A 27,630-nucleotide genomic window follows, 5' to 3' on the forward strand; every position below is an offset into this window, starting at 1 on the left:
AACCTGGTATGCTTTTGATATAAACATGCTCCTTTGATTTCATTTTGAATATCAGATAATGTTTGTGTTTTGGTTCAGGTGTAACTTCTTGGTCTCCTCTTTATATTTTTTGTGGGGGTGGGTGTCATTTTTTCTATAATGTTTAGGTTTTTGTTCTGTGCTCAATGTTCCCCCCTAGAAAAAAAAAACAAAAACAAAAAAACATAAATTGATAAATGACTACACAATATCACGGAAGTTCAAAAGTGTAGTGTCTACCTTTTTAATAGAGATCATTTTAAATAAAATGGATAAGTGATTATGAATACATTTTTGAAAAGATCTATCAACTGATTTATTCGTTTTGCTGCACAAAGCCTTTTTATGAAGAAGTAGATAAGCAAAAACTGTAAAATAAATAAATATTCTCCGTCCAGACCTCCTCATGTAGGTATTTTTTTTTACCTATATCTGATTCTGTAACTAAATAAATAAATCTCCAATTAGTGACCTTTCATATTATTCAGAAAAAGGTAAACATAATTGATTAAATAATCCTTAGCAGCCTAATTTTAGCGTAAATTATTGAAAAAATCTGCCTATCTGGGATAGAAGGTTGTTCTTCTTACTGGCTGGTAACCCTCGGATTAAGACTGGTTTTGTTTCCATTGAGGTCCAGGAGCAGCAAACTAGATCTTTACTCTTATTTAGGAGTCATTATGAATTAGCTTGTGCAGTTTAGGTGAGTTTTTTTGGATCTAAAGAAGGCTTATAATCATATCCCATATGTCTTTGTGTAGCATCAGTCAGCTGGGATGTGAGGCGTCTCCTCCAATTCAAAGGCTGTAGAGACGGCAGACAGTGCTGCAGATAGCGTTGCAGGAGGACAGAAAGGAGGCTTCCGATTGGTCAATTCTACACCCACTCTTCACTATGCGTATTTCCTGTTTGGTACCTAACAGCAGAAACTCTGGCTGTAGTGCCGTCCACAACGCCTGGCACACCTCGGACTCTATCCCCGTAACCGTGCAGGATGCAAGTTTGTAGCTCTGTGCGACGGTCTGTTGGTTTGCACCCAAAGCCAAAACATGCAGCGCCACGGCCAGTCTTTAGGGAACACTCACAAGTAAAACTGTGTCGTCTGGCATTGGATGAGGGGTTGTAGATGGGGAAGAAGCTCGTCCAACCGACACACTGACACCCACAATCCTAGCTAGTTTGTGATTGTCTGTCTTGCGTTGTGGCATGGAATAACACAGCACAGACTACGCTTCAAAATTGGGCATAAATAAAAAAAATATCTGCGTCATACCTGCGACAAGGTCACTGCGACACGCTGCTGTGGGAGAATGACCAGTCCATTAGGAAGGAAACACTTTTAAGGATAAAAAGGAGACGGATAAGGATGGTGGAATGCCTTCCTTCGTTATGGTCATATCCCTCTGGGTAGGGGAGCCAATAACTGCTCAGGGAGTTTTATAAACCTTCTTACTTGGGCACACCTTGAGAACTTCCAAAATAAGTTGGACTAAGCAGCTGTATAGAGAGAGGTCTGTTCCTCAGGGACCTGTAAGCCTCTTCTGCTCAAACTATATTTAGATAGAAAAAAAAACTGGACTAAGCAGGTTATATTTGAACTGAAAATCTTGCGTCTGCCAATGTGACCCTAACTGCTGCCTCTCTACCACTTTTAAAACCTAACATGCTGATAGATGTATCTTTACTATGAAGAAAACTGACTAAACGAAAAGGGAAACTAATGATGTGGGGTTTGGTTTTCATTCTCCAGTGCAAAGTATACCTCCATCCCTTGTGTATCGTTGATCTATTATGATGGTACGTTTTTATTCCTACCACCCAGAACGGCACATATCTTTAAGTTTAAACTGGTTTTATGTTTTCTTCCGTCTTCTGCTGCAGATGTTGATTTTCCTTCTGCTTTTAGATGTACGTGAGCCTCCGCCCCGTTTGAGCTGTCACTCATTTCTTCTCTAGGTGTTCATTAGGAATACGTTTTCAAGACCCACAATTCCGAACGTCGTTAGTAGCAGAAGCCTAACTTTTTTCCTCACATTGAGATAAAAGTTGAACTCTAACTTAAGTCTATCACAATAATGCTGTCAGTCAAAGACGAGCCGCTCTCCCATTGTGATGTTGGCCCGTTCTGGCTCATTTAGCCGTCTTCAGCCTTGTGGCAGAGTGACAGTTCAGGCTAGTTAACCTTTTGAAATTAGCCAAAGGCTCAGGCTTCCCCTGGCCTTAATGAAACTGCGTTCGGTTAAAGTTGAAGAGAAAGGGGAAATCTAAACTTGATATTATTTTTTCTCTCTAAATAATTTGAAGCAGCGTAAAAGAAGACATAATTTTATTGAGTAGGTTTCCTTTGGTTTCCTGCTGGAGATATTTGGGGAGGTTCTGTTTAGTGTTTTTTTTTTTTTTTTCTCCCAGCTGATGAAATATTTCAACAAAATATTTGTTCAGTCTTTGAGTTGTGGGTCCATCATTGATTAAACTTCCCATGTTTAGACATCTGGACTTCGATCACTCCTGACAACATTCACAGTTTGGGGTTCCTGTGTGTCGGCGTGTTTGTCTTCTGTCTCTGGTTTGTGAAATTGATAACATTTTTGTGGGAAATAGATCTAAGAGGGAGATAATGGGGATGTTGTGCGAAAGCAGGTAGCCTGCCATTATCCTTTCCTCACTCCTGCGTTTTACTGCCCTGATCTCATGACAGTGGATGTTTTGTCTGCAAATTGGAGTCCAGTGTTTTCTGTTTCCGTCCAAAAGTCGAGGTAAAGCTCAGTCGGTGGTTTTATGATGAGTATAAAAGGGAGTTAAAGGTGGTTATTTCCCCTCTGGTTGAATGGTCCGGGTTGCACCTGTTTAATGCAGTCTGGGAAAGTTTCAAACTAATTTAGCTGCTCGTCCTTTAATCTGTCAGTAAAATTTGGGGTGAAATTCATTTGAAAATATGTTGCAAATATTTTAAAATTTAAAATAATTCAACAACAAACTCTGTAAACTGGAGTGCGGTAAAGTATATAACTTTGACATGATCAGTGTGTAAGAAACTGGGGTACTGCAGGAAACTTGGAGGCCTTTAAGTTTCCTTCCAGACTGTGAAAAAGAGCCAAGCGTGGGCGGAGAGGCTCTTCCCATCTAACACACCCACAGCCTCCGCAGCATGAAGCAGAGATGATGAAGGATGCCACCCTCCCTCTGGTTTGCACAAGTGAAGAACCCCTCTCGCTGTTGCTAGAGTCTATCTCCATCTGCTAGGCTCGCCATCACTATAATACATTCCTAGCTCTGTGTGTACAGAGGAGCGCCTGCTCCGGGTCTATTGATCTCCTGGAATCAGCTGCTTGCCTCATTATAATTTAAAACTGCTCAATTACTGCAGGGAGCTGCAGCTAAATATATGTTGAGCTACTCCTGGGCGTGCTGAACTACAATCTTTGCTGCTCTGCATCCACATTTATTGCATGAGCAGATTTAATAAAGTAACCCTGGCTGAAATTTCGCTTCTCCTGCAAAAGTAAAATGGTAATGCAGGAGCTTCTCAGTAAATCAGAAAAGGGTTGGAAATTATCATTTAATCCAGTAAACCTGTTTATCCTGTAGATTCATTACAAAAGCTCGGCTTATTGGCTCTGATTTCTCTTATCTTCCACTTGATAATGTGGTGAAGCAGAGGTTTTAATACCAGATACAAACCGGTAGCACGATCCGTACCATCGGCTCATTTCCACATGCGCAACCAGATATACATCCAGATCGCCATCGATTTTAATTTGCTAAAAATACCTAAATAACGTTTTTCCCTCCTTATAAAACATGCTTAAATATATGTTAAAGGTTAATAATGTATTTAATGAGAAAATAAATGAATTTAAATCCTCATCTGTGGCCAATCAGTACAGGAAGTGCGATCCTACGCTATTTCCAGGAGCTAATTTTTTGGCTTTGGATTTAAACATAAATCTAGTCTTTTTCAGTGTGATGATTTCCTTTTGTGTTAACATTGTGGTATATAGTGCATAATCTAAAGAAAGAAACAAGTCAAATGCAGATAAACATGGTTTAATCATATTTTGCCGGACCAACAATGATGTCAGAGAAGCTGTCGAGCATCAAAATTGTCTCAAAAAAGTCATAAATTTTTTTTTTATATTTGTATTAGTATTCTTTAGTGAATTAAGGATAGAAGTTAGTACTTTTGGTACCATAATTACATTATCTATGATGACCTGGATGAATCTCTGTTTGCATATGCTCAAATTAGCTGATTGAACAGACTGGGTAGTGACAAAAAGGTCTTAAATTCAGGCCCTCAGGTTCCATTTTCCTGCGTGTTTTAAATGTGTGACCATTCCATCAGGCCTTTATTAAATGATTGTAGCAAACACCAAGAGCTGCAGAGTTCTGTCAATCACCTATTTATTAAGGTCAGATTTGTTGAGGCAGAAAAGCAGAACAACACACTGTAGCTCAGGAGGGTTTGATGACCAATCAGGCAATAGGGCAGGGTAATTTCACCAAAGTCCTGAATCCATTCGATTTTGATTCATAGAGTTCTAAATTGATTAATTTCGATTCAATCTGTTTTTACAATAATGAAAGTTTTTCAACTGTGTTTCAAAATGCTTATGTATTTTATTTTTGTTTGCTGGTCAGCCCCCATTTGTTAATGTCTTCACTCAACCTATTGGCTATATTTGCAGCTGTCTGGCTTGAATAATCCTCGCATCTCATAGCATGAGATGCTAGGCGCCACTCGTTATCAATGTAGTGGGAAGTCAGCATAATTTCACATATCCAGCACATTATCTTTAGCTGTTTTAAATCCAAAATGGTTCCAGACTTCAGTTGGGACGGCTTGCTGAGGGGTGTGTTACTTGGGTCGGCATTTGCACACGCCTGCTCATTTGAATGTGAACGTCACGCGCGTCACTATAAAACTAATCGATCTCATACCCTACACATCCATTTTGCAAAAATGTAAAGGAATCGATTTAAAATCCATTAAATCGATTTTTTTTTACCCAGCCCTATCAGGCACAGTAACATCTTTGGTTATTAAACCTTTTTTGGTAATTAAATGGAATTCAGCATGTTCTACTAGAAAATGAAATCAGCAGCTGTAAAATGCTCCATTAGACAGCCATGTTAACTTTGGATAAATACAATGGAGCAATATGAGCAGATTTGGGGCATGTAACAGTGAGACAGTAGAGGGTTGTGGGGGTGTCAAAAGTTTAGGGAAATAAATAAAATATATAGCGCTTCTTATCGACTTTTATATCTTTAAAATTAACCCGAATATCCACCTGAAATCTCTGTTTAAGAATCTATATGAGCCTGAGATTAAGCTGCTAAAATAGAAGTCCTTTTTTATTTTTTTCTAATAGAAATTCACCTGTAGATCAAGTGTGGGTGATAAAAAGAAAATAATTTTCCGTCCACTTTCATACCATATCGTCACGGTAACGGTCTGTGCATTATCCCCCCCCTCTCTCTAGATCCCACACCAGGGACTCAATGTAGGGAAATGATCACGAGTCGCTTGAAAGGCGAACAATTGCCTTAGTATTGCTCATCGCTTTCACACTCCTCCTGGTTTCTCTTCCCCCTCGGAGACGTGACATTTTCTTAGAGAAGTGAAGGCGTATTTTTAACTGCCTTAAACACTGAGCCACCTATTACACTCCATGCTTTGCATTATTAAAATATCTTCATAAACCTTGTAATGTTTTTTTTTTTTTTTCCCAGCTCCACCCAGTCTCTGCAGAACTGATAATTGGTGTTATTTATCTAAACAATACCACTTTAGGGGGACTTTTAGGGTGGGAGAGCTTGAATAATGGATGAGGACAAATGCAAAGGAATTGCACTTCCTGTGTCTTTGGTGCGATCCGCTTTGGTGCGGTGTTTCCATTTATGCTGGGGGGGGAGAAATTGTGAGCACGATTGAGAGTGTTTACCCCGTCGCTCTACTCTGTACTTATAATAAAGCAAGACGTGACATTAACTTGCCAGGAAGGCTCGCCTGGGTTAAATTTGTCAGCTCCTTTTACCAGATTCCACTGGGGCTTGTGGTTTCCATAATAAAAAGCCTCACGGAGGCTCTGGGATGGAACAGACTTCACTGCCTAAAAGATGCAATGAGCAAAATTATGTTTTGCTTCGGGAACATTTGGTTGAGTGCTCGGATCATTTAGAGTCCAGAAATACTGATTTATTTCCAGAGTGCGCTCCAAAATATCCGGTTGGAGTCGATGACGTTTTGGGTTTTAATGTGTTTTGGTTCAGACTGGAAATAAGAGTTTTTTAGAGTTGGCGCTCTTTACTTTTTGGGGGTTCTGTCATAAAGTGGACATGTTGGAGCTTTTTAAACATCTTATTCAGTGGCAGGAAGGTTGGGGAAATTTAAATTGGCTATTATAAGATTTTAAGCAGAGATACAGCAGTCGATCAGACAACTTTCCCTCATTTACCTCAGATCTGGGATCACTACTCAAATATAGTTAAATACTTCAGTATATGTTTTTCTTTATCCAATGAATGTAAAAAAAAAAGTTAAAACCTCTTATGTTTAGAGTCCTTTTAAAACTTCTAGAAAATAACCTTTTGTTTTTAAAAAGTGTTTATGTGATAGTTCTTGGAGGTAAAACAAAAAAAAACATAATTAGTCTATTTCCTCTTCTCTGAAGTCAGATCTTGCAGTAAATCAGAAATCGGTATCAACCAGCGAATAATCAGAACAACCTTTTATCCAGCCACTATGTCATGAAATGTTTACTTCCTGTTTTGTCCTTTTAAAAACTCCTCTTCCTCTCTTTTCCTCCAGGCTCAGCAGCCCAGCCCTTCGTCCCCTTCAGGTTCACGGTGGAGCCCCAGGACACGCTGGCCATCCGGGGGAACTCGGCGCTGCTCAACTGCTCGGCACACAGCGACGAGGACACGCCGGCGCGCATCGAGTGGAAGAAGGACGGCACCTTCATGAGCCTGGTTTCAGACGAGAGGCGGCGCATCCTCCCGGACGGCTCGCTGTTCTTCACGCACGTCGTCCACTCGAAGCACAACAAGCCCGATGAGGGCACCTACCAGTGCGTGGCAACCATCGAGAACCTGGGATCCATTTCCAGCCGCACGGCGCGCCTCGAAGTAGCAGGTAAGGGGGTGATGAAATCCGGTTGCCTTAGGAAGGTTTGCTAATATAAACTCATCAGCGTGAATTCTGATCAAATTCTCAAACTTTTTCTCCCTCTATCAATTCACTGTATTTATATTAGAGGTGAATCAGAGCAGAAACAGACCATCAGATGGTTTCATGCTAATACTGACTGAGCATTATAGATGACTGAGGAGGAAAAAGTCCTAATTCTATTGCAGAAAATAACTTTATGCAGCTTTGTAGCTACAAAGTGGCCCAGTGGTAAAACATTCAAATCCTATTCAGTCCTATTCTGTAAAGGGTTCATATAATGCTGTTCTCATGGGAAGTTTCTGACTTACACAAACACATTTAGGGGGAAAAAAATCAACCTTACATTCTTTGAGGTTATAGTGATGGTAGAGGCAAGTTAAATAAGAATTGTCTCCATAAATGCATCAAAGCATCAGTCCCTAACATCTAGAAATGAACTCATATAGGATTTTTAAAGCTTATTCTGAATATTTTTCCATCCGTTTAGCCGATCCCCAACATGCTTATTTGAGGGAGGCTGATTTTTGGTTCTACTTCCTCAATTTCTACAATAAAAATGCCAAAATGAATCTAAATCTACACAAATCAAAATAAACATTCATTAACAAATCAAACAAAACAATAACAATGGACAGCAAATAAAGGGAGCAGCGATGCATGAACCCTTGCGACTATGAGGCATAGCGACTAAAGATCGACTGACTCAGGATATTTTCAGCCCGATACAGATTATTTTGACAGCACTTTACCTAATGCTGCCAATATTTCTGGGCCGATTCTTTCTTCCTCTATAGAAACGATAAAAAATTACAAAATGATAAGTGTCACAAAAGTCTCAGATTAAGCAAAAGTGAAAGACTAATTTAAAATCAAACAAAACATTAAAGATGGATACCTAAAGCAGGGAACTGCTGAATGCACTAACGAATTGGCCAATGCATGCATGCATGCATCACCTGATACTGATAGAAGGAAAAAACACAAATATCTATCTCTGCTAACACTTAACTGATTTGCACTTCATTCATAACATGCTGTTGAATGATGACTCTGTTCTGCATGTAAAGAAAAATTTTAAGCTGCAGTTTTTACAATTTGTGTTTTTCTGGCTGCTTGATTGGAATAAAAAAAACAGGAACCATATCTTTAAGCTGTTTTATATATAGTAAGTGTAACAATTGTAGAATATGTGTGATTTTAATGCTTTTCATATTATTTTTTCTTCATAGATGGACGTTAAAGAGAATAGGAATAAAGTTAACTTTTAAGTTAGAAGAGAACTTTGTGAAGAAAAATCATAGTCATGCTGCAGCTTTACAAACATTCTGAAATAATCTCTAAAGTGTTTACTACTGCACATCTATGGGATGAATGCAGCCTCACATAGCAGCTCTAAATAGAAAACTGGGGCTTTTCTTGTGTTTTCTTTTTTTTTTTTTTTTTCCTTCAAACCATTTATTTTATCTTTAATAAATTCCCTCACCTTGCCGGAGCTGGAATGTATTTCCTCACTGGATAAAAGCTTGTCAAAGGCTCTGTTTTTCTCATTGCTTCTCCCACACTGTGACCTCGCTCAGCTTGGAGACAGCCAGCCGGTGACGTTGGGATTATTAGGTGTTTCGAGTCAACTCATGCCCTGAAATTCAATTTGGAGCTGGAGAAGGCCCAGAATGCGTTTACTGTGAGCTTCCTGCTCCAGCAGGTTTAAGACACCCGAGAGAGGCCTCTTGTTGACAGTGAGGTTGTATATTATAGGCTTCTCAGACACCGAATCCCTGTGAGAAGTTTTTGTATCGACTCTGATTCATCGTCTTTTTACGGCTGTTTGAATTGTAACTCAATAAGACTCTATGTTAGAACTGCAAACATTGAAACAAAGGGGATTTCTTTTATTACTTCAGTTGTTTAAATCTTATTTCAGGTTTTCTTCATTTCGTTACACTACAGTTCTTTTTACTGCTAGAGCACTGCTAGTCGGCCTGGGTATAAATGCTATCAATTTTCTACTAGAAGCATAAAACTGCTGGATTTTTAGAAACAAGGATATAGAGGATGCTTAATCCTAAATGAATGGTGAATTTCCCCTCATTCAGTCAGAGTCAACATTAAACACAGGCTCTAAAAGGTTCATAAATTACCACTTATATTTGGTGCTATGTCTGTTTGCAAGTTGCACTCATTGGCCTTCAACAAGCTTTTTAAAAAACTGTTTTGATATTTAACGTGTTAAATTTCTGGTGTCGGTGTTTTATGTTGAAAGTACAGCGTTAAATCTATTTCCAGGTGGATCATCCAAATAAGTGGTCCTCCCAATTGTCAATCATTCTGGTGATATGTTTACATAAGGCCGTCCTACGTGCTCGTCTCTATTTTCACTTATCGGTGGTGAGTCTAACATAGTGGAAAAATTGCAAATCTTCTTTTGGAAAGTAAGCTTGTATGAGCGATACAAACAGCAAATTTTAAACAGAGTGTGCATGAGGAGAAATGGGCTCATGCACGCGATCGCACGGGTTTAATAGGCATTCCCTCAAGGGAGTGAGTACAAGGTTGTGCATGTACTTATTTTTTAAAGAGAAGAGGGCGGGTCTTTTCATAAATTCATGAAAACCCTCCACTATACCTTTAATTCGGCACTTGTTTAGTGTGCGTTTAACTATTAGTTCTTACAATGAGTTGATTTTGATATTAGATTTCCAACCTCTGTGAGCTCTTATCTTTTAAAATGCATGTGTTAATGACAACTATATATATATATATATATATATATTCTGAGTCCCAGCTCCGTCGTTGTGCCCACTTATTGATGGTGGTCAGAGTGGCGTCTCTGTACGGCAGCTTCTCAGTGTGCCCCACGGCAGCTGTTGTTACAAGGTTGCTCACCAGAATGAATGCGTGAGCAGGTGTTAGGTGTTAGTACTGGACAATAGGGGTGAAAAAAGTATTCCGATTAATCATGATTAATCGATTGTTGAAATAATTGTCAACTAATCTACAATCTGATTAATCTTTAACTGGAGTATTGAGACTCTAAAACATGCCTTTTGCAGACAGAGCGTCCCACTTAGAGCAGTAATTATATCAAAACTGTAAAAAAAATTATATAAACATTTTGCATTTTGGTTCAAAAAAACATTTTCATCTGTCAATCTGCTCTATCCAGAACTCCTCAAGTGAAAAAGTTTTAGTTACCTGGATTAATTTAATAAAATTCTTCTTTAAGGAACCTTTGGCTATCTGAATATTAATCAATTAATCAAAAAAATAATCAACAGATTAATCGATTTGCAAAATAATTGTTAGTTGCAGCCCTACTTGACATTATACATTAGTGTTAGATACATTCAAACCTGATAAGTGTTTAATTACACCTATGTAGTGTTAATCTAACTTTATTTTAACTTGATCTAGTATGAGCCACTATAACTCCATATTAGCTTTGTAGGTTTGATGTAAGCTCCTCTCCATCCATCTCAAAGCCAAACTTAGGAGTTCTGTGGTCATTATCTTTTCAGTTTAATCCAGACCAACTAGTTGAGTTTCCATTATAAATGTGCACAAAACTATGTTGATATTCCACTAATTTCAAAGGTTCAAGTTTTCACTATTTGCTGTGTTTTCCTTAAATGTGAATGTTTGGTTTTTCAGCTCTGCGTCTGCTAATTTTAGCTGGTTTATTGCAACACTGTGATAGACAGGAATGGTTAATGTGAATTATATAGTTGGGAAAAATAAAACTAGATTCCTTAGCAGATTTTTAAAAGCCCCTACTGTAAATACGAAAACAAGTAGATATAGACATTAGCCCAGACAAACTGATTTTTTTCCTATAGTTGAGGCTTAGTAAAGAGGTGCAGCAGTTTGTTGCAGGTGATGCTTTTGCATGGTGACTGTAGTGATTAGTTTCCTAGGTATGCCAGGCTCCACTGAATAATCTATTTCCAGTTTTCCCTCGCCAAGCACAGAGGGTGGATGCAGCAGCATTTCAACGATTTTATCACTCCAAGTTTCACTCCATCTGTGTGTTGTTGTCTGTATAAATAATGAATTAGAACCGTGAATACCCACATGCGTGTCTCGCTTGAAAACAAATCCCACTCCTTTTTTTTTCATTTGCTATGCATAAAGTTGACAAATTTTACATCAAGAGGAATCTTGAATTACATCATCGATCGCTGCAGAAGCTGCTGTCACGGTGTTTGTGTGTGTTGTAAGTTAATTTGTGATTCTGGAGGAGTACGTTGGTGGCTAGAAGTTTGAGAAACCCAACCGATCAGACTTCCATCTATCAGTCACTCCTTTTTTCAGCCTGTTATTAACTATTCACCCAATATATCAGAGGTCACAGATTAGTGAGCCGCGGTCCGGTTCCACCTGATGGATAATCCGGACCCAACCTGATTTAAAACATTTATAAATTACCGCATGTTGTCTGACGACAGTGTCTAACTTCACTTGGGCTGCTTCTCCTGTTAATACGGTAAAGCCCTCCGGAGCGTCCGGCACCAGGCTACACGTGATACAAATTAGCCAAGGAGCTACTGTCAGTCTGGGTTGCTGCTGCTGCTACTTTTAGACACAGCCGGCAAACCTGTAGCAAGCCGGGCGATGGGAAAGAAGGAGAAGATGTTGAAAAAAAGAGAGCAGAGAAAGTGTGGACTGCTAGAAGAACTGCAGTGAACTGGTGACAGAAAAGTGAAATGGTGCTCTCTAAGTTGACCCTGCACATTTAGAGGATGTTTGGCTGAACCTGCTGCTGTGAAGCAGGATTCTCCACCATGAAAAGAATCAAAAATAAATATAGATCCAGGCTCAAAATGAGCACCTTGATATTTAATTGAGAATGGCTTTGTTTCCATTTAAACCCAGGTTTAAACCTTGCAGGACAGCCTAAAGCCCACTGCTCTCATTATGCCAGAAAAAAGAAAGGAAAAAAAGAAACGGTCAGTTCAGGTGTTTTATAAAATATGTGAATCAGACAATTGTCTATATACCAAACTGAAAGATTGTTGTTCTGTACTTCAAAAAACACTTTCCCTTTTAAAATGGAAACATTTTATATGTATATTTTTTCTATTTTTTATTTAGAAAGTCAATATATAACATGGATGCATAAACACCTCATTTTATTTTAGTGTCAAATTCTGTTTAAAGTAACAGATTATAATTTAAAATGTCTCCGGACTTTTACTCGTTGTTGATTTTCTTTCTTCGGACCCTGCTGATTTTTAATTGGTCACCCCTCTATATGATCCATCTATCCATCTCTATAAACACCTGTCTGCTAACCCAGCAGCATCTGTTCAAGCCAATGCATTTAAACTGCTGTGAAAATTTTGACTAAAACTAAAAGAAAGAAGATACTGAAACTGCAACCCAGTTTTAACCAATGTTTGTCCTTTCTTAGATCTTAATAACACTTATCCACAGGGTTGTGCTTGCATGACCTTGTGCACAAACAAAATCCTGAAATTCCTTATTTCCTACACTTCGCCAGCAACTACTAGACTTAAATGTAGAATTTAAGGGCCTAATTTGAAGGTTAGATGCCTTTAACATTCATGAGAGACTTCAGATGAAGTCTGCCTTTGCTTATTCTTACAGCAGCAGGATGCATTTGTTTGGTCTACCTGTTTTTTTTAAGCTGACATGCCGTGAAAAGGAGATTTGTTCTGTTCCTATTCTGAGACGCGCTCTGCTATCACGCAACCTTCCAGCCATTTGGGTTCTGTCTGGGTTGGAGATGATGGCTGGTTGGATTTAAAGCAATTTCTGTTAAACTGCGCAGCAGGTGAAGTCTGTAAGCTATTATAGGCATGCTTATATTTACGCTGGCTTTCATTTACCATAACATTTCATAAACCTAAAGCCGTCAGCCTCTATGCACACGCACATCAGGTGTTGGAGCACACTCAAGGCTGTTCTCTTCATGGTTCTTACCCACATATGCGCTCAGACACCGATGTATCTCCAGTGTGCTGGCATGTCACCAATAAAAAAGGTTAATTGCAGTGTAGAGAAAGCAGGCCATTAGGCCACCATCAGAGCCTGGGCTGATGGCAGAGGCTGGGGAAGAGTGGGCGTGACCTATGGGGTGTAATGACAGAGGGAGTCACGGATGGTTGGCGTGGCATGGAGCAAATCTGACAAATACCTGGGATTGATTGCTGGTAGACGTGCTGCTTTTTCCACCTCTACTTCCTCACATGAGCACTGTTTGAGCACTGGGACATTTTGAACTCTTTACCTTGTAGCTCTAACCTTTTATTTTCGACTTTTTATTTGTAAAGAAGCCATACTAACCAGGCTAAGAATAAGAGAAGATCCAACTTGGGTCATATATTGTTAGCCCTTTATAAAACATAATGTCTGGCATTTTTAAAAATAGTGCTTTCATGTCATTCTGCATTTAGATCTAATGGGATCAAATTCACCCTATGAGGAGCCAGTAGGTGATAGCTTACAATAACAATGAAAAAATAAGTAAAGAATTTTTAAAAATCTGCCGGTTTTGCTTATTATAACTACTTTTTATTCTTTTTAATTCACATCTGCCCTTCAGATGAGTTATCATTATTTGCTTTAAGGCCTCAGAAACCAACTTGTACTTTATGTTGGATACCTTGCATAGATCTCTTGATAAAATCACAATAAAAACCAATAGAAGCCGATCATGTAGAAGTACCGAGGTAGAAAGGGATGCAGATAGCTTTATTTAAAATATGGACTCCATATCCTGCTGGGATCTGCAAAACAATCACATCATCTACCAAGAATGATCAAGAAGGGTCCAAAGGAACCTGGTAGCTCCACCGTGACTGCATGAATCAGAATAATCCCTGGAATGTCGTTAATTACAGCGTGCAAAGCGAACAATAAAGCACACGCGCCCGAGTTGGGTTCCGCTCTAATCTCAGAATCAAGTCCTCTGCTGTTTATGCTCTTTTTTTGAAGAACGTTTGATGTCTAAAAGATTGGATTTGCGTGTTTGCTGTATGACTGCTGTGCAGCCATTGAATTGAGGCGGCGGCAGCATAAAACGACCTTTATGAGGGGGTGAACGCACACCGCAACCAATCAAATGGAAATCTTCAAAGGAATATATATGAAAAAAATAATTCCTCTATGTTGGAGTTATGGATATGATCATTATCATCGTCATGACTGCTTGTTCCAGCTCCTACATCCATCATGCGTCATGGATCATCAGAGTCATGACACTAAATGGCTGAAATCCATGCAGCAGGAACGCTCCCTCTGCTGCTTCCACATCTGCTTCCATAAGAATTCCACAATCCGTTACTCAAAATTCCCAACTGATATTTGCATATCTTGCTTGTGTGTCATTGGTCTGCAGTGCTGTGTGTAAATGCAGATCAGAGATAAGAGTTACAGGTAATCAACGTACAAAGTTGTCCGTGAACCCTGATGTTCAGCTACCCAATATTATCAAATTTCTTCCTATAGATAATAATATGAACGTAAAGTTTTATTATGATTTTAATATTTTGGCTCCAATCAGCTCATCTGGCTGTAGAAACCTGCACCAGTAAAAAAATGTTAGAAAAATATGTAGTTGTCACTATGCTCACATTCAGCCAGTGGGATGCATCTGCTAAATTACCTTTCTTCACTTGTCTAATGATGATTATCAATGATAAAATTCAGACAATGACCTGTTATTTTAAAATTATTGGCATTATTAATGCTTTTGCATTTTCAATCTGCTTTTTAGTAGAAACAAGGTAAATATTGATAATTGGGACATTTCTTTTTCTCCAAATTGCTTTGAAGTCAGTCTCGTGTGCGTACTAAACGTCTTTGCTTTGTGCTCTGGGTGTCCAGCCTGCGTCTTTTAGGCCGTGTGCACAGTCAGATACCGTGGAAACACAGGGAGGTTAAGATGAAAGAGAAAGGGAGTGTGGCCTGTTGGTGCACAGTCTTATGTATTCAGTTTGTGTCCCCGTGCGAGGGAAAGGGGAAATTACAGGGCAGAGGATGAGGAGTTGTGTGCGACCGGTTCACAGGGACACGGAGCGAGACGGGAGTAATGAGAATCCCCGTCCTAACGGCCTGCCGTTCGCCGTTACGTCCTGCCAACGACGTGCTTTGAGAATCGCTCGAGGTCAGCCCCATCTCGCCGCCGCTTAACTGGGAAACCCGACCTAAGTGACAAAAAAAATAAAAAAATAAAAAATGGAGGATGAATTTTTTCTTCCACTTATCTCTAAGTCTTCATTTTGATTTCCTTCTGACCTTTCAGTATTCTCTCCAATAAATCAGCCTGTTTTATTGTCGCTTCCCTTCCCCTTGCCTCTGTCCTCCAAAAGCGCTGAGGCATAAAAAGACAACAAAAGCCACAGGTCATTTCTCTGTAATATAACGCTTGACTGAGATCTAATTTCTCCCTCTCCGCGGTTGTAGATATAGAGTAGTAAACTGGTCACCATGCTCTTCATGTGTCATATGTGTCACCTTATATTTAAGCATGCTCATCCTTTGAGCAGTAGGATGCTCTTTGGGGGATTTAGGGGTGTCGGCAGATTCATTAATCCCTTTTTTGATGTATTTTAATCCGCCTTTGAATGTGGGGGGGGACATTATCACCCCACAGACATGCTGGTTTGAAATAGTGATTGCATTGCTGTTGTATGAAAGCCCTTTTGTGGTGTTGTTCCAAACACTCTGTTCAAACAAGAGGAGATATATTAAACCCAGAGTGGACATTTTCTAAATAATAAGACGTCAGGCTTGTTGTAGAAGGTAATAAACAAAAACATGCTGTAAGATTTTTGTACATTGTTCTATTTAGGTTTTTTTGTTGTTGTTGTTGTCCTACGGATTAACTCAGTCGGCATTTTTGTGTAGAAATGGAATAAGGTGCCTTCTCAGTTTGGTGTTTGATGTCAGACAAAGGCTGCAGTTTTCATGTTTGTGCTCATGAATTTGCACAGTATTTAAACACTTTTAATTCAGTACCATATCGTAGGTTTGGGCGGTATCCAGTCTTGAGGCCTTATTATCAGCTGAACGTTGAGTTCTAATATCATTTTAGTCAGTTTATAGGTGGATTTAAAGGCAGATATTTTATGCCTATTTAACTCATTAGCATCCTCAGCTGTCTTGCAAAGAAGAAATGTTTTTTTGAGCTATAACTGGTCATAGTAGAGCTGAAACAATTGGATTAATCTTGATTAATTGATTGAAAATAATCGACATCTAATTTAGTCATCAATGAGTCGTTACCTTGAGTATAGAGACTTTAAAATTTGCCTTTAGTTGACAGAGGAACCCACCTTGAGCAGAAATTATACCAAAATTGTAAACAAAATATGTAAACATTTTCCATTTCAGATAAAACAATATTTTTCTAATGTCACTATGCTCTATCCAGAACTCCTCAAGTGTAAAAGTTTGAATTTCACCTGGTTTAATGTTGTTAAAAGTCTTCTTTAAGGAAATTTATTAATGGAATAAATAATCAACAGATTAAGTGACTTGCAAAATGATTGTTAGTTACAGCCCTAGATCACAGTTTAACGTAGTCTTGTCAATCAAGGACACATGAAGTGGAACCCAGCAGGGCTAATTTAAAGTATTATGCATAAAATGTGCATTCCATATCTCCCATTCTAAAGTATAGAACGTGGTGGATTCATGATTTGTAAAAGAGGTTGTTTGGAGCATCATTAGCCTTGTTTCCATTAAAATATTATACAACATTTAAGAGCACTATATAATGACCAAAAAAAGAAAAGCAAATTAGACGGTGCTTTACAAGGGAAATACCTAAATACAATAAAATTTAAGACGGGTAGAAATAAGATAAAAAAAAAAATCTAAAAATGATACAATGAATGAGATAATTCAAATAAAATCAACATGGTGGTTCTAAAAACAAATTTCTGGATGTTCCAAAATAGTAAAAAAAAAAAAACATTCCATTGGACTTTGTTTCCAAGTTTGAAGGCATTTTGCTTCCCATCCAGGAAGCTTTTTCAATTAAAATTTCAGAAATAGCTTTGAGTTTGTTTCCTTCCTGCTATCATCGCAACCCCCACCCCATTACAGGCGACCAGAGCATCTTGCCTCTTCAGCCGGACCACCAATTCCCTTTAACGACCCCCTTTTCAGAGATATAGATGGGTTTCAGGTATTACAGGCTAACAAAGAAACAAAACGACCCCCATTTCAAAGGAAGGGACCCGCTTGCCAGGTTAAATTTGCATGTTTCTAAGCCAAAACAAGGCTTTGTTTTGTGGTCCACTCTATAAAACCTTGAACTCAACCCTATTCCTGACATTTTGAATTAAAAAAGCTTCCTTGTTGGAAAACAAAACGTCTTTAAACTTGGAAACAAAGTCCAGTGGATTGTTTTTTTTTTTTTACTTTTTTGGAATAACTATGACCTGGATGACTGAGAAGCTTCACCATCAAATTTCTGGATGGTTTTATGACCACAATAAAACTACCTAGAGAACTAAATGGAAGGTTTGATTTATCCACCCACATAAACCCTTCTATGCCCCATGCTGTCACTGGTTCCACAATCCAAGCTTCATTTATGAAAGCCCTCATGTGACATGAAGAGACTGTCCTTTGCGGCCAGATGCTCTGATGTGACCTTACGACGGCCGACTGAATTTCAAACCTTACGATTCCTCATCAGGAGGTGGTCGTGAGAGGCCTATCGCCCATCGTTAGCCCTGTACACTACATGACGCACAGCATGCAATGAGGCTGAAACTCATCCCGATCAGAAAATTCTCGCACGACTGGAGAATCAGGCCGAAAAGGGCAAAAAGTCGTACAGTGTATGCCCGGTATAAAGACTAAAGTCGGCCACCCACTGAAATGCTAATGAAGGTAGCCAAGGAGTTAAGCCACTTAATAAGTTAGAAATATGTTGAGGGAAGATATTAACTCGTTTACACCCTGATAGAAAACAGATTGGTTATTTTTGTATTTGAAAAATTTAAGTTCCTGTATGGGCTACACCTCTGTCAGTCAGTTCATCTACCCCACAATAAGGCTGCTGCTGAATGTTGAGATAAATAAAGGTAAGGAAGCATCAGAGTAGCGCATCTGCAAGAGTAATATTGCATCCATATTGTTTTTCTGCCAATCTCTCCAACATCGTTTATACAAAGAGAGTTTAGTTTAATATGCAACACCTACAAGTACTGGGAAGGTGTTATTAAAATATGGCTTGAGTAGAGCAGCATTTTAAGCAGCTGAGGAGCCTGTGTTTTTTCTCAAGCTGAAGCAGACACTGGCTTTTATAAAGGAGACCAATGAGAACTGCATCCCTTATCTGAAAAACTAGAGCAAACACTGTATTATCTCAGGGTAATAAATTCTGCTGTCATGGACTCCACCAACTATGCCAAGTATTTTTTTTTATGTTATTTCTATTGTGTTGCAGCATCCATTGAATGTTAAGTATATTCTTTCAAGTTGTATTGTTTTTCTGGTGAATTACATCTCTTAAATAATAGCATAACATTTATCTATTAATCATTGCTGTTTTATTCCACTGATATGAACTGGTCCCTTCACTTTTACCATAAAATAGAATTTAACTTTATTTTCATTACATTGTCACAAGTACAAAGCAGCAAAATTAACTCTCTGCATTTAACCCATCCCTTTGGGGAGCAGTGGGCTGCCATTGTGCAGCACCTGGGCAGCAGTGTGGGGTTAAGGGTCTTGCTCAGGGACCCAGAGTGTCAGTCCGTGGGAGTGGGGCTCGAACGCAGAACCTCTAGGTTCCAAGTGCAATGCCATAAACACTAGGCCACCACCCCCCAACATGTGATTTAAGATGGTTCTAATTACAACGTGGCGTGTTATTTTCTTTTTTTGGGACTTCACTAAAAATATCTAGAAGTCCTCATAAAAAAAAATCTGCAACCAGAGGTGAAAGCTGTTATAGTTTGGATGCCTCGGCCTTAAAACCTCCCCAGGCCTCCATCACCCCTGTGTCATGCTTTCCACCCTCCACCTCTCTGCTGGGGACTCCACCCCACCCACAGCAATCATTAAGTAAGTGGGCATACACTAAAAGGAAAGGCAAATATCCAATAACTCTTACTGCCATAGATTACAAATCAAGTTATTGTTGTTTTGTGGGGTAAAGATATTTCTCTAAAAAGTGCGAAGAGGATATTGCTTTACTCACTTAGTGGCATTGATCTATTTGGAAACAACTATCATTAGAAGCACATACTTGCTGAGTTACTGCATTACTGGAACTATTACTTGAGTGAAATATCCAATCCCATTGCTCAGCTGTGCACAAATCAATGCATTATACTTGTTAAGATGTGTGGAAACAGAAATAACTCCCATAATAGGCTGCCATAATCATGCTCAATTTGAGTGATTATGGAAAAGAGGATCAGAGCCTGTGTAAAGTAGCTGAACTTCATAAAGAGTTTCCGCTGTAGCTTTTCTCACTGCTGTTGTCCCTACATGCACATATTCTCACTGGCCGACATGAATTATGCTGTTTATTTATGTATTTTTTGGTATAATTTAAACAAAAAGTCTAAACATTTAGGTCCATATTGCTTCATGGCGTTGTTTCATAACCATGACTCGAATGTCCCATTTTGCCACATCCTAAAGGGTGTTGGTTTGATGGGGCGTGCTTCGGTGGAGCGGTGGTCCTCGTCGTTGCCGACACAGGTTTGAATCCACCCTGTGGTCTTTTGCTGCATGTCTCTCCATCTTTCTTGCACTCCTTCTCCTGTCAGACTACTGTGCAATAAATGAGCCACTAGTGCTGAAAAAACCTAAAAAAAAAAAAAAGGGTTTTGATTGGATGTTTTTTCTCAGAGTTTTGACCAGTGGTTCACAGTAAACCTGCAAACCATTATAGAGATGGCTCAGTGAGATGAGTCAGACATCTTTTCCACATCTCCCCTGGGTGTGTTTTAAGGTAGGTCCCACCTGAAGGCTGCTCAAGGGAAAGCACAGGGTTGTCTAATGGGACTTAGTCTCAGTTGGCCTTAGAATGCCTCGGGTGTCCTCTAGAGGAACTGGAGGAGGTGTCTGTGGAGAGCTAAGTCTGACACTCTCTACTGTGACTCCCGCCTCTGTGACTGACCCAGTCCTGCGTAAAGAGGTAGATGGTGCTAGTATGGATTCAAATAATCTTGTCACCATTACACCAGCAGCAGCCTGAAGCATCAACAAAGCAAATACTGGATCAATAGCTTCATGTTATTCAGGAAGGAGTTTATCATTGAGCCATGGAGATTTCTGCTTCCCGTTCCCTTTTTGACAGAAGAGGCACAGGAATTCTGCTGTAAAGGATGATTATTTTTTTTTGCTGCCGATTACTTTCTACCATCTCCAAGCAGTCTACTCATTCTCCCCTGAAATTATTGTTCTCTGTAACCCCAAGAGATGCATTCGAAAACCTCAGTAGATCAGAATGATCTGAAATATTATGAACAGCCCATCAGGTTGTGGTGATCATTGCATCATATAAATTGTGTAAATCTTTCCTATTTTTATCCATTCTGATGCTTGGTTTGAAGTTTTGGCAAATCTTCTTTCCCCATTCAGGTAAGGATGTATTTTCATTGGCTTAATCACTAGGACGTCTGATGCTGTTATCAGAAATTCATCTAAAAATCTGCCATAAAAAATGTAAAAATCAGGATTACAACCGGTGCTTTAACATGTACATTTTTTTAATTAATTACAAACATTTTAATGCATAAAAACCCCACAATTTATTGCATTTTTTGTATACATATTAGTCCCAAACAGGAACTGTTCTGTTCAAACTGTTCTGCAGCAAGGTGTACCTTCAGAATACCTAATAAAGTGGCCATGGAGTGTTCTGTGTCTCACTGTAGATGGCATCCTTTGAATCGATCATAGGATCTTAACATGCTGTGATAATCTATGGTGGCTTCTTAACTACATGTAGGTGCCTTGATGCAAACATTGCTTCACATTGCAAAAACTTTTTATCTAAGTAAGTCCATCTTTCTTGAAATAAATGCATTTTTTCTTCAATTGAGACACTTTGCCAATGGGACAAAACAATTTACATTTAAAATAAGAAAAAAACAATTGCAGTCTCTTATTTCAAGTGCATATTATCTAATTATCTTCTTTGAGGTGTAAAAATGCTAATTCAATTGGCAAATCATCTTATTTACTTACTCAAATTAAGGGTAAATACAGTAACTTTAAGAAGTCTTTGCCTATTTCAAGACTGTTTTTGCAGAGCAGTGAATCTTGCTCCTCTGCACAACTTTCAGGTGAAAAAACTAACCTCTGATGACCAATTAGGTGTTGCCTCATGCCTTAGGGATGGAAATAATCAGCTGGTAGACATGATTGGAAACCATGGACCTGGTTTCCCATGCTGATTATTTTTCCAGAATACTTGGAGTCTAGACCTGAAATAAATCTTGGCTATTCTGATATGACACTGCAGCACAGGCTTTAGGAGTACACCAAGCATCAAAAGCTGCGTATTCAGCTGTATAGACGTGTCTGCAGAGGGCAGGGGGAGAGAGATTGAAAGAAATGCATCCGTTGTTGAAGTATGATGGAGGAATAGCAGGTCTAAAGTGAGACTTTATGTAAAAATCCATCCTATTTTCTTCTCCCGGTGGATGACAGTAGGAAGAGGGTGTCGTCAGGGAGCCCATCAGGGTGGAGGTAGATGACAGCTTCCATTTTCCGAGTATTCACCGACTGATTAGGTCCTCCAGGTAGGTGGAGAGGCTGGTGGAGACGGCCCTATCTCTTCTCCCCAGACGCTTCAATCCCTGATGAGTGTTTCTTTGTGCAAGGGGGGTTTACTCCCATGCAAATTAATTGCCTTTGTTTTAATAGATTTTTAATCGTGTTTGTTGCTTGTCGTCTGTCAATATCTGAGCTGTTAAGATAACTGCAAAGTTTCAAGCTTCGCCAGAAGCAGAGGTGGTTTTATCTTCGCAGTGACAACGGATGTTGTTCTTAAAACACAATCAGTCTCTGGTAAATTGTGATTTTACTCTATAAAATGTTTTATATGATCAATATTCATTGTGATGGATGGTCCAGTGCAAATGAATATTTCTTTATCTTACCCTAGCTGTAGATATATGGTTGCATGTTTGAATTGTGCTCTGCACCTCTTGTTTTTGTTTTGTTTTTCCCGTCAGATATATCCCATGGTTCTGTTCCCACTGCAAGTAAACCTTATTTGTTGGTCAATGCAGATCTTTATTTCCTTTTTTTGGACAGCCACTATGCAGAAAGGACATGCATTTCAACAGATAATGCTATTTATTGTTCTCCTTAACATTTAGTCCTTTGTTCACCATTACTGCTTCTTTCCCACTAAAAAGGAAGATGGATTCACTGCTGCTGATACCATCCCCTATATTAACTGATCATCTGAGCGTGACATCTATATATGCGTACAAGTATGTGTTTGCTTTTAATCCATTAGGGAAACGGATCAGTAATGACTTCCATGAAGCATTTGCTGAAACATTTTATGAACATGTAGAGGTTTTTCTGTTGGATAATACTACAATGTGAAAATATATTTTAGATATACAATTAGCTTTAGTTATTAGCAAAGCTTTGGTTCAGAGAGTTTGCAAAAAAAAAATTTAAATCGACTTGCCTTCATTAGACAGGTATGGCTTGTTAGGAAGGGTTTCCACATTAAAGTGTCTAAAAGGAATTATAACTTAAAGGAAGTAGCTTAATTCTTTGGTATTGTTGCTAAATAGGCCAATACTTCTGGAATGGTATACTCCAGAAGTATGGTGGCTTAGTGGTTAGGGCATTGCGCTTGGAATACAGAGGTTCTGAGTTCGAGCCCCACTCCCACAGACTGCTACCCTGGCTCCCTGAGCAAAGACCATGAACTCATCAGTGCTCCCTGGGGCCGAACAATGGCAGGCCACCCATCCCCAAGGGGATGCATTTCCATTGGGTTAAACTCATTTCGTTCATTTCATTCATTTCGTTGCTCTGTACTGCTCTGGACAGTGTAATGATAATAAAATAAGTTGGAGTATACCAAAGACAGATGTGATCTACTTGGAGATGTTTGGACAAAAAGCACAGGACCATGTTTGGAGGAATCTGAATGCAGTGTTTTGATACACATCAAGAACAATGGTGGAAAGACTATGGCCTGCTTGCATGGCAGCCAAAGAAACCGGAACACTTGCCTTCATTAAGTCCGTCATGTGACTTCCTGTTCTCTTGTCCACTACGCATCTCTCCCAGTGACTGGTTGGAGAAAAAGCACCAGTTTCTATGCATCACTCTAGAACCAGAGGGTGTAGACAATAGATGGATGTTACTTTGACTGAAAACACAATCCATTCATTCCATCCGGATCCAACTTCATCCCATCCAGCCAGCTTCTGACTATGATCAGATATTTGCTTGTTTTACATCCCAAAAGAACAAAACATGTCTTCAGAGAGGTTTTCAGTGTTAGTAGAGTTTCCTGAAATGCCTACCAGGATCCACAGTCAGAGATCCTCAACACAGAGGAGCAGAATCTCGAATTTCAGAGGAAAATGCAATCAAGCTCCGAGCGTTTCCAGCCCTTTCTGTGGCGCGCTTCTGCAGTCACTGTGTGCTAATGAGAGTTATTATTGACTGCTGCAGTCAGCAAATGAAGATAAACTTTCCTAATGACTTCCCAACACTCCGTTTGCAAAGCTGAACGTCATCTCCCAGCTGCACGCAGTGCACCGCCTGTCCCCACCCTACTCTGGAGCTCACTACGCATTCTTCATACACATCATTGGGAATTTACATTAAATAGTCACATTATTATTCTGGACCTTAAAGACTGAGTTTTTCCTGTCGCTAAGAGTTTGGCTGCTGGCATGACGTACTAATCAGACTGGATATTTTGTTTTGCAACCATCTGCTCTGAAGATGTCTGTCTGTACGTGATTAGCATCATATGGGGATGTCAAGCCTTTTACACCAGAGGGAAACCTAGGATCATGTGTCAGCCACGCTGAGCGTCTCTGACATATTTCTCAGATTTAATGGGATGGGGTAAATCCAGGAATGCATACTTAAAGATACACTTTAGACACCCATCAGGTTGGATATATGATGCCTTTCCAGGAGAAAATACATTGCTTCTAAATCAGACATAGATTCACCAAATTATTGCAATACGACCAAATCTAAAATCCATCATGTTGTTTTCATCATACTTGACACTATATATCTGTTTTTTATAAGCCTGTTGAGTTCTGTTTGTGTGTTTTCTATTTATAAAAAGCTAGATTTTTAAGGCAGGAAAAGGCTGGAACCGATGACAAGATGACGTGATATTTAATAGGGGGTAAATGGTGTAACTTTTTGAACCAAAAGCGAGAATATGATCCCTCCGTACAAGCAGGGACAACCACCCTCATCCACGAGCGCTCATCCAGGTCTGGAGCTAGTTCCAGGTTTTCACAATAAAACACCCCCATCTCTCAAAGTTTAAATTGAGCTTCATAGCGCTTTTCAACCCCAGAAGAGAGTTGACTTTCACAGATCCTCCTTTTTTTTCTCTCTCTTCTTCCACTCGCCGCCTCCGGGGAAACCTTTGAAACACACCTTAATTCATCAGACACAGAGTCGGCCGAAAAAGTGAGACCCAGTGAGAAAAGTTTCTTTTTTATCCCAGACTGACACAGTGCTGCTGGCGCTCACTGAGGTTTCACATTCAAGGTCACTCCTCTTGTGACCTGTCCTTGAAAGTACTTCATCTTTTTTTTTGTCATGGATCCAGTTTAGATCTATTTTTTCACTCATACCTTACTTTCTCTCACTAAAGGACCATTCGAAAAGCATGCACAATTTACATTTAAATAGCTTTACAAGCACTCGCTGCAGGGTAATTTAAAGGGATTTTAGGCTGATTTATACTCAGAAACCTGGTCGTCTACGTGTGTGTTGCAGTTAACGCAGGTATGCCACCCACCCCTTCTCCAGACACTCTGCTGGACCTCCCCAAAATTGTAGGTGAGCGCAGACAGGAGGCCTCTGGTTGGTCAAATCTACATCCACTCTACTCATCTGTATCTCCTGTTTGGTACCTTACCGGCTTGTTTTGTTTGTATGACCGCCATTGTGGAAAACGACTCGTGAAGTCCCTTGCCCCTTGCGTTTTTCCACTTCCTCCCCGCCTCTGCCATATCTAGACCCACAGCTAGTTCCTCATTGTCCCTCTTGTGTTGTGGCGTGGAATAACATAGCGCAGATCACGCTTCAAAACTAGGCATAAATCAAAAATATCTGCATCACTGCGACACACTCCTGTGGGAGTATGCACAGCTATAACTCCAATAGACATTTTTTAATTTCAGCCCCCCTTTTATTCTATTAGCCTACCGTAAATTAAAATAAAGGGCAACCATCTGCCTCCTTTATTGAACCCAACACTGTGTGATTTAATCCTGCTGTTCTGTTAAAGCCTTAAAGTTTTGTCAGAGCGAACCGTAGAGAACAACCAGCCTGATGAAGTTAATCGGCCGCAATATAAAGGGTCTGAGAGGTTTAAACTAGAGTTGGGTTGTAAAACAATATCTCAAGTTTTAGACAGCTCACAGTGCTTTCCAAAGTGAGGAGAATACAGCAGAACTGTGAACCTACAAAGGCGGTGAGGCGGTGCAGGAATCCATATCTCAGGTTCCAAAATCAGTTTGACAGGATAGCTATTAGCCTTCTGCAACACAAATCCTGGCTTCAAAATTACCTTTAAGAGACACTTTACACTCTTATGTGACCTCTTGATCTGTTCTATAAGGAAAATGGGAAAAAATTTTCAGTTTTATCTGCTGCAAGACACATCCCCTAAAAGCTGCAGCTGTAACTCGAGGTTAAGGTGGTTTAACTGAGGGATTCATGTAGGAGGACACCAAGCTTTGTAGAAGAAAAAACTAAAATTCTCGTTTCGTTTTCCTTCTACTTCACTGCTGTTTGTCACAAAAAATGTGGAAAAGTCGATGAATACTGCTTCCACAGAGTGTGAACTGTAATATGTGCAGAAAGCGTCTGTCTGTGGGTAGATTCTTTTAGCTTCTCCGTGTAAATAAAACATGTTTGAAGTGCCTATTTGCCTTCCCTTGGCCTGTGCTGAGGGGGCAGAAATATGGTGCGTTTCAGTGCGTGCACTGCAGCCACAGAAAACTCCTCGCTTCCTCGCAGATGGAGAGCTCCGGAGAAAGCAAAGTGTGAAGTGCTCAGCTGGTGAGCATCTTGGATTCTTATGCTTCGGAGGCCAACATTATTTTTGGATTGACTTATTCTGCAGCTTTCCTGCAATCGCTGAGGAGAGGTCCGGCTTTCGTCTGAGGCAACACCTTGAAGGGTGTTTTGCTTCTCTACGTGTCCTCGGCTTTACTGGATTTCACTTCATTTAAAAGATTGTTTTTCAACCTTTAAAATGACTGAAGTTAGTTTAAGGATTTGCATGATTTATAAAAACTCATTTTATTCCATGTTCATTATTCCCCGACATCGCGTTTCACTGATATAAAAGGGGAAAGAATGAATTGAGAGATGCATAGCCGTTAGGTATTACTGTGCATAGTGTGCAGAGAAAGAGGGCTATAGAACAGGTGAGACCAAAAGCCGCCCCAACGCGCCCTTCTTCTGGAATAAAGGTTGTTTTGGAAGCTGTCGGTTCCTGTTCAGGCTTGCTCCTACACAAACTCTGTCTTAATGCATACAGGCATGACGTGTGTGGTGCAGACAGGAGTTGTAGGAAGGCAGACGATGTGTGAAGAAAAAAAAAAAAGGAGTGTGAAAGCAAGGAAGTGATAGGTTGTTTGCATGAGCAGTTCAGACTTAAGCAGTGTGTGCTTGTGTGTGTGTGTGTGTGTGTGTGTGTGTGTCTTCCTTTCCCTGGCCCTGAACTCTGCATGTGATGGCCTCAGGGAACGGGTTGCAGACTGCTTCTTCTTCCACCGTCTTCATGGGCTTGTTGATTGGCGGCTGAAAGCTGTTGTGGTATTAAATTCAGGGGATTTTATTGTGTGGATGCTGACGTAGGATTCCCGAGGTTTTCGACCCACTGAGCTGAGCCTGATGGGGGTTGATGGATGATTAATAAAGAATAAAAGCTTGTGGTGGTGAAGTGGAAGCCCCCCTGCTGATCATATTGATTTGTAGTATTATGGGAATAGCTTTTCTTACAGTAGATTTCACTCTGAAGCTGTTCAGAGGTCAACGATCTGCATCTTTCCTTTTCTCCCACAGTGAGACTGAAAACGCCTTTTTTTTTCAAATAGTTCCTGTCTTCCCTGTAATCTGTAATCCAGTGCCTCTTTCCTTTTTCCGTTCAACTTCCACCTCAGGGTTGCGTTTTTATCCTTCCTTCCTTCCTTCCTTCCTTCCTTCCTTCCTTCCTTCCTTCCTTCCTTCCTTCCTTCCTTCCTTCCTTC

General features: G+C 39.8%; 1 protein-coding gene across 15 annotated transcripts in view; it reads left to right on the forward strand.

Annotated features, from left to right (window-relative positions):
• Positions 1-27,630, forward strand: part of neo1 (neogenin 1) — a 230,847-nt gene that overhangs the window by 76,053 nt on the left and 127,164 nt on the right. For all 15 annotated transcript variants that reach the window (XM_015377565.1, XM_015377567.1, XM_015377554.1 and 12 more), the window contains exon 2: positions 6,833-7,156. In XM_015377565.1, coding sequence (XP_015233051.1) covers positions 6,833-7,156 — 324 coding nt within the window. The remainder of the gene's footprint in view (positions 1-6,832; positions 7,157-27,630) is intronic.

The sequence above is a fragment of the Cyprinodon variegatus genome, unplaced genomic scaffold (genome assembly GCF_000732505.1).
Source record: "Cyprinodon variegatus isolate N-32 unplaced genomic scaffold, C_variegatus-1.0 Scaffold156, whole genome shotgun sequence".
NCBI lineage: Eukaryota > Metazoa > Chordata > Actinopteri > Cyprinodontiformes > Cyprinodontidae > Cyprinodon > Cyprinodon variegatus.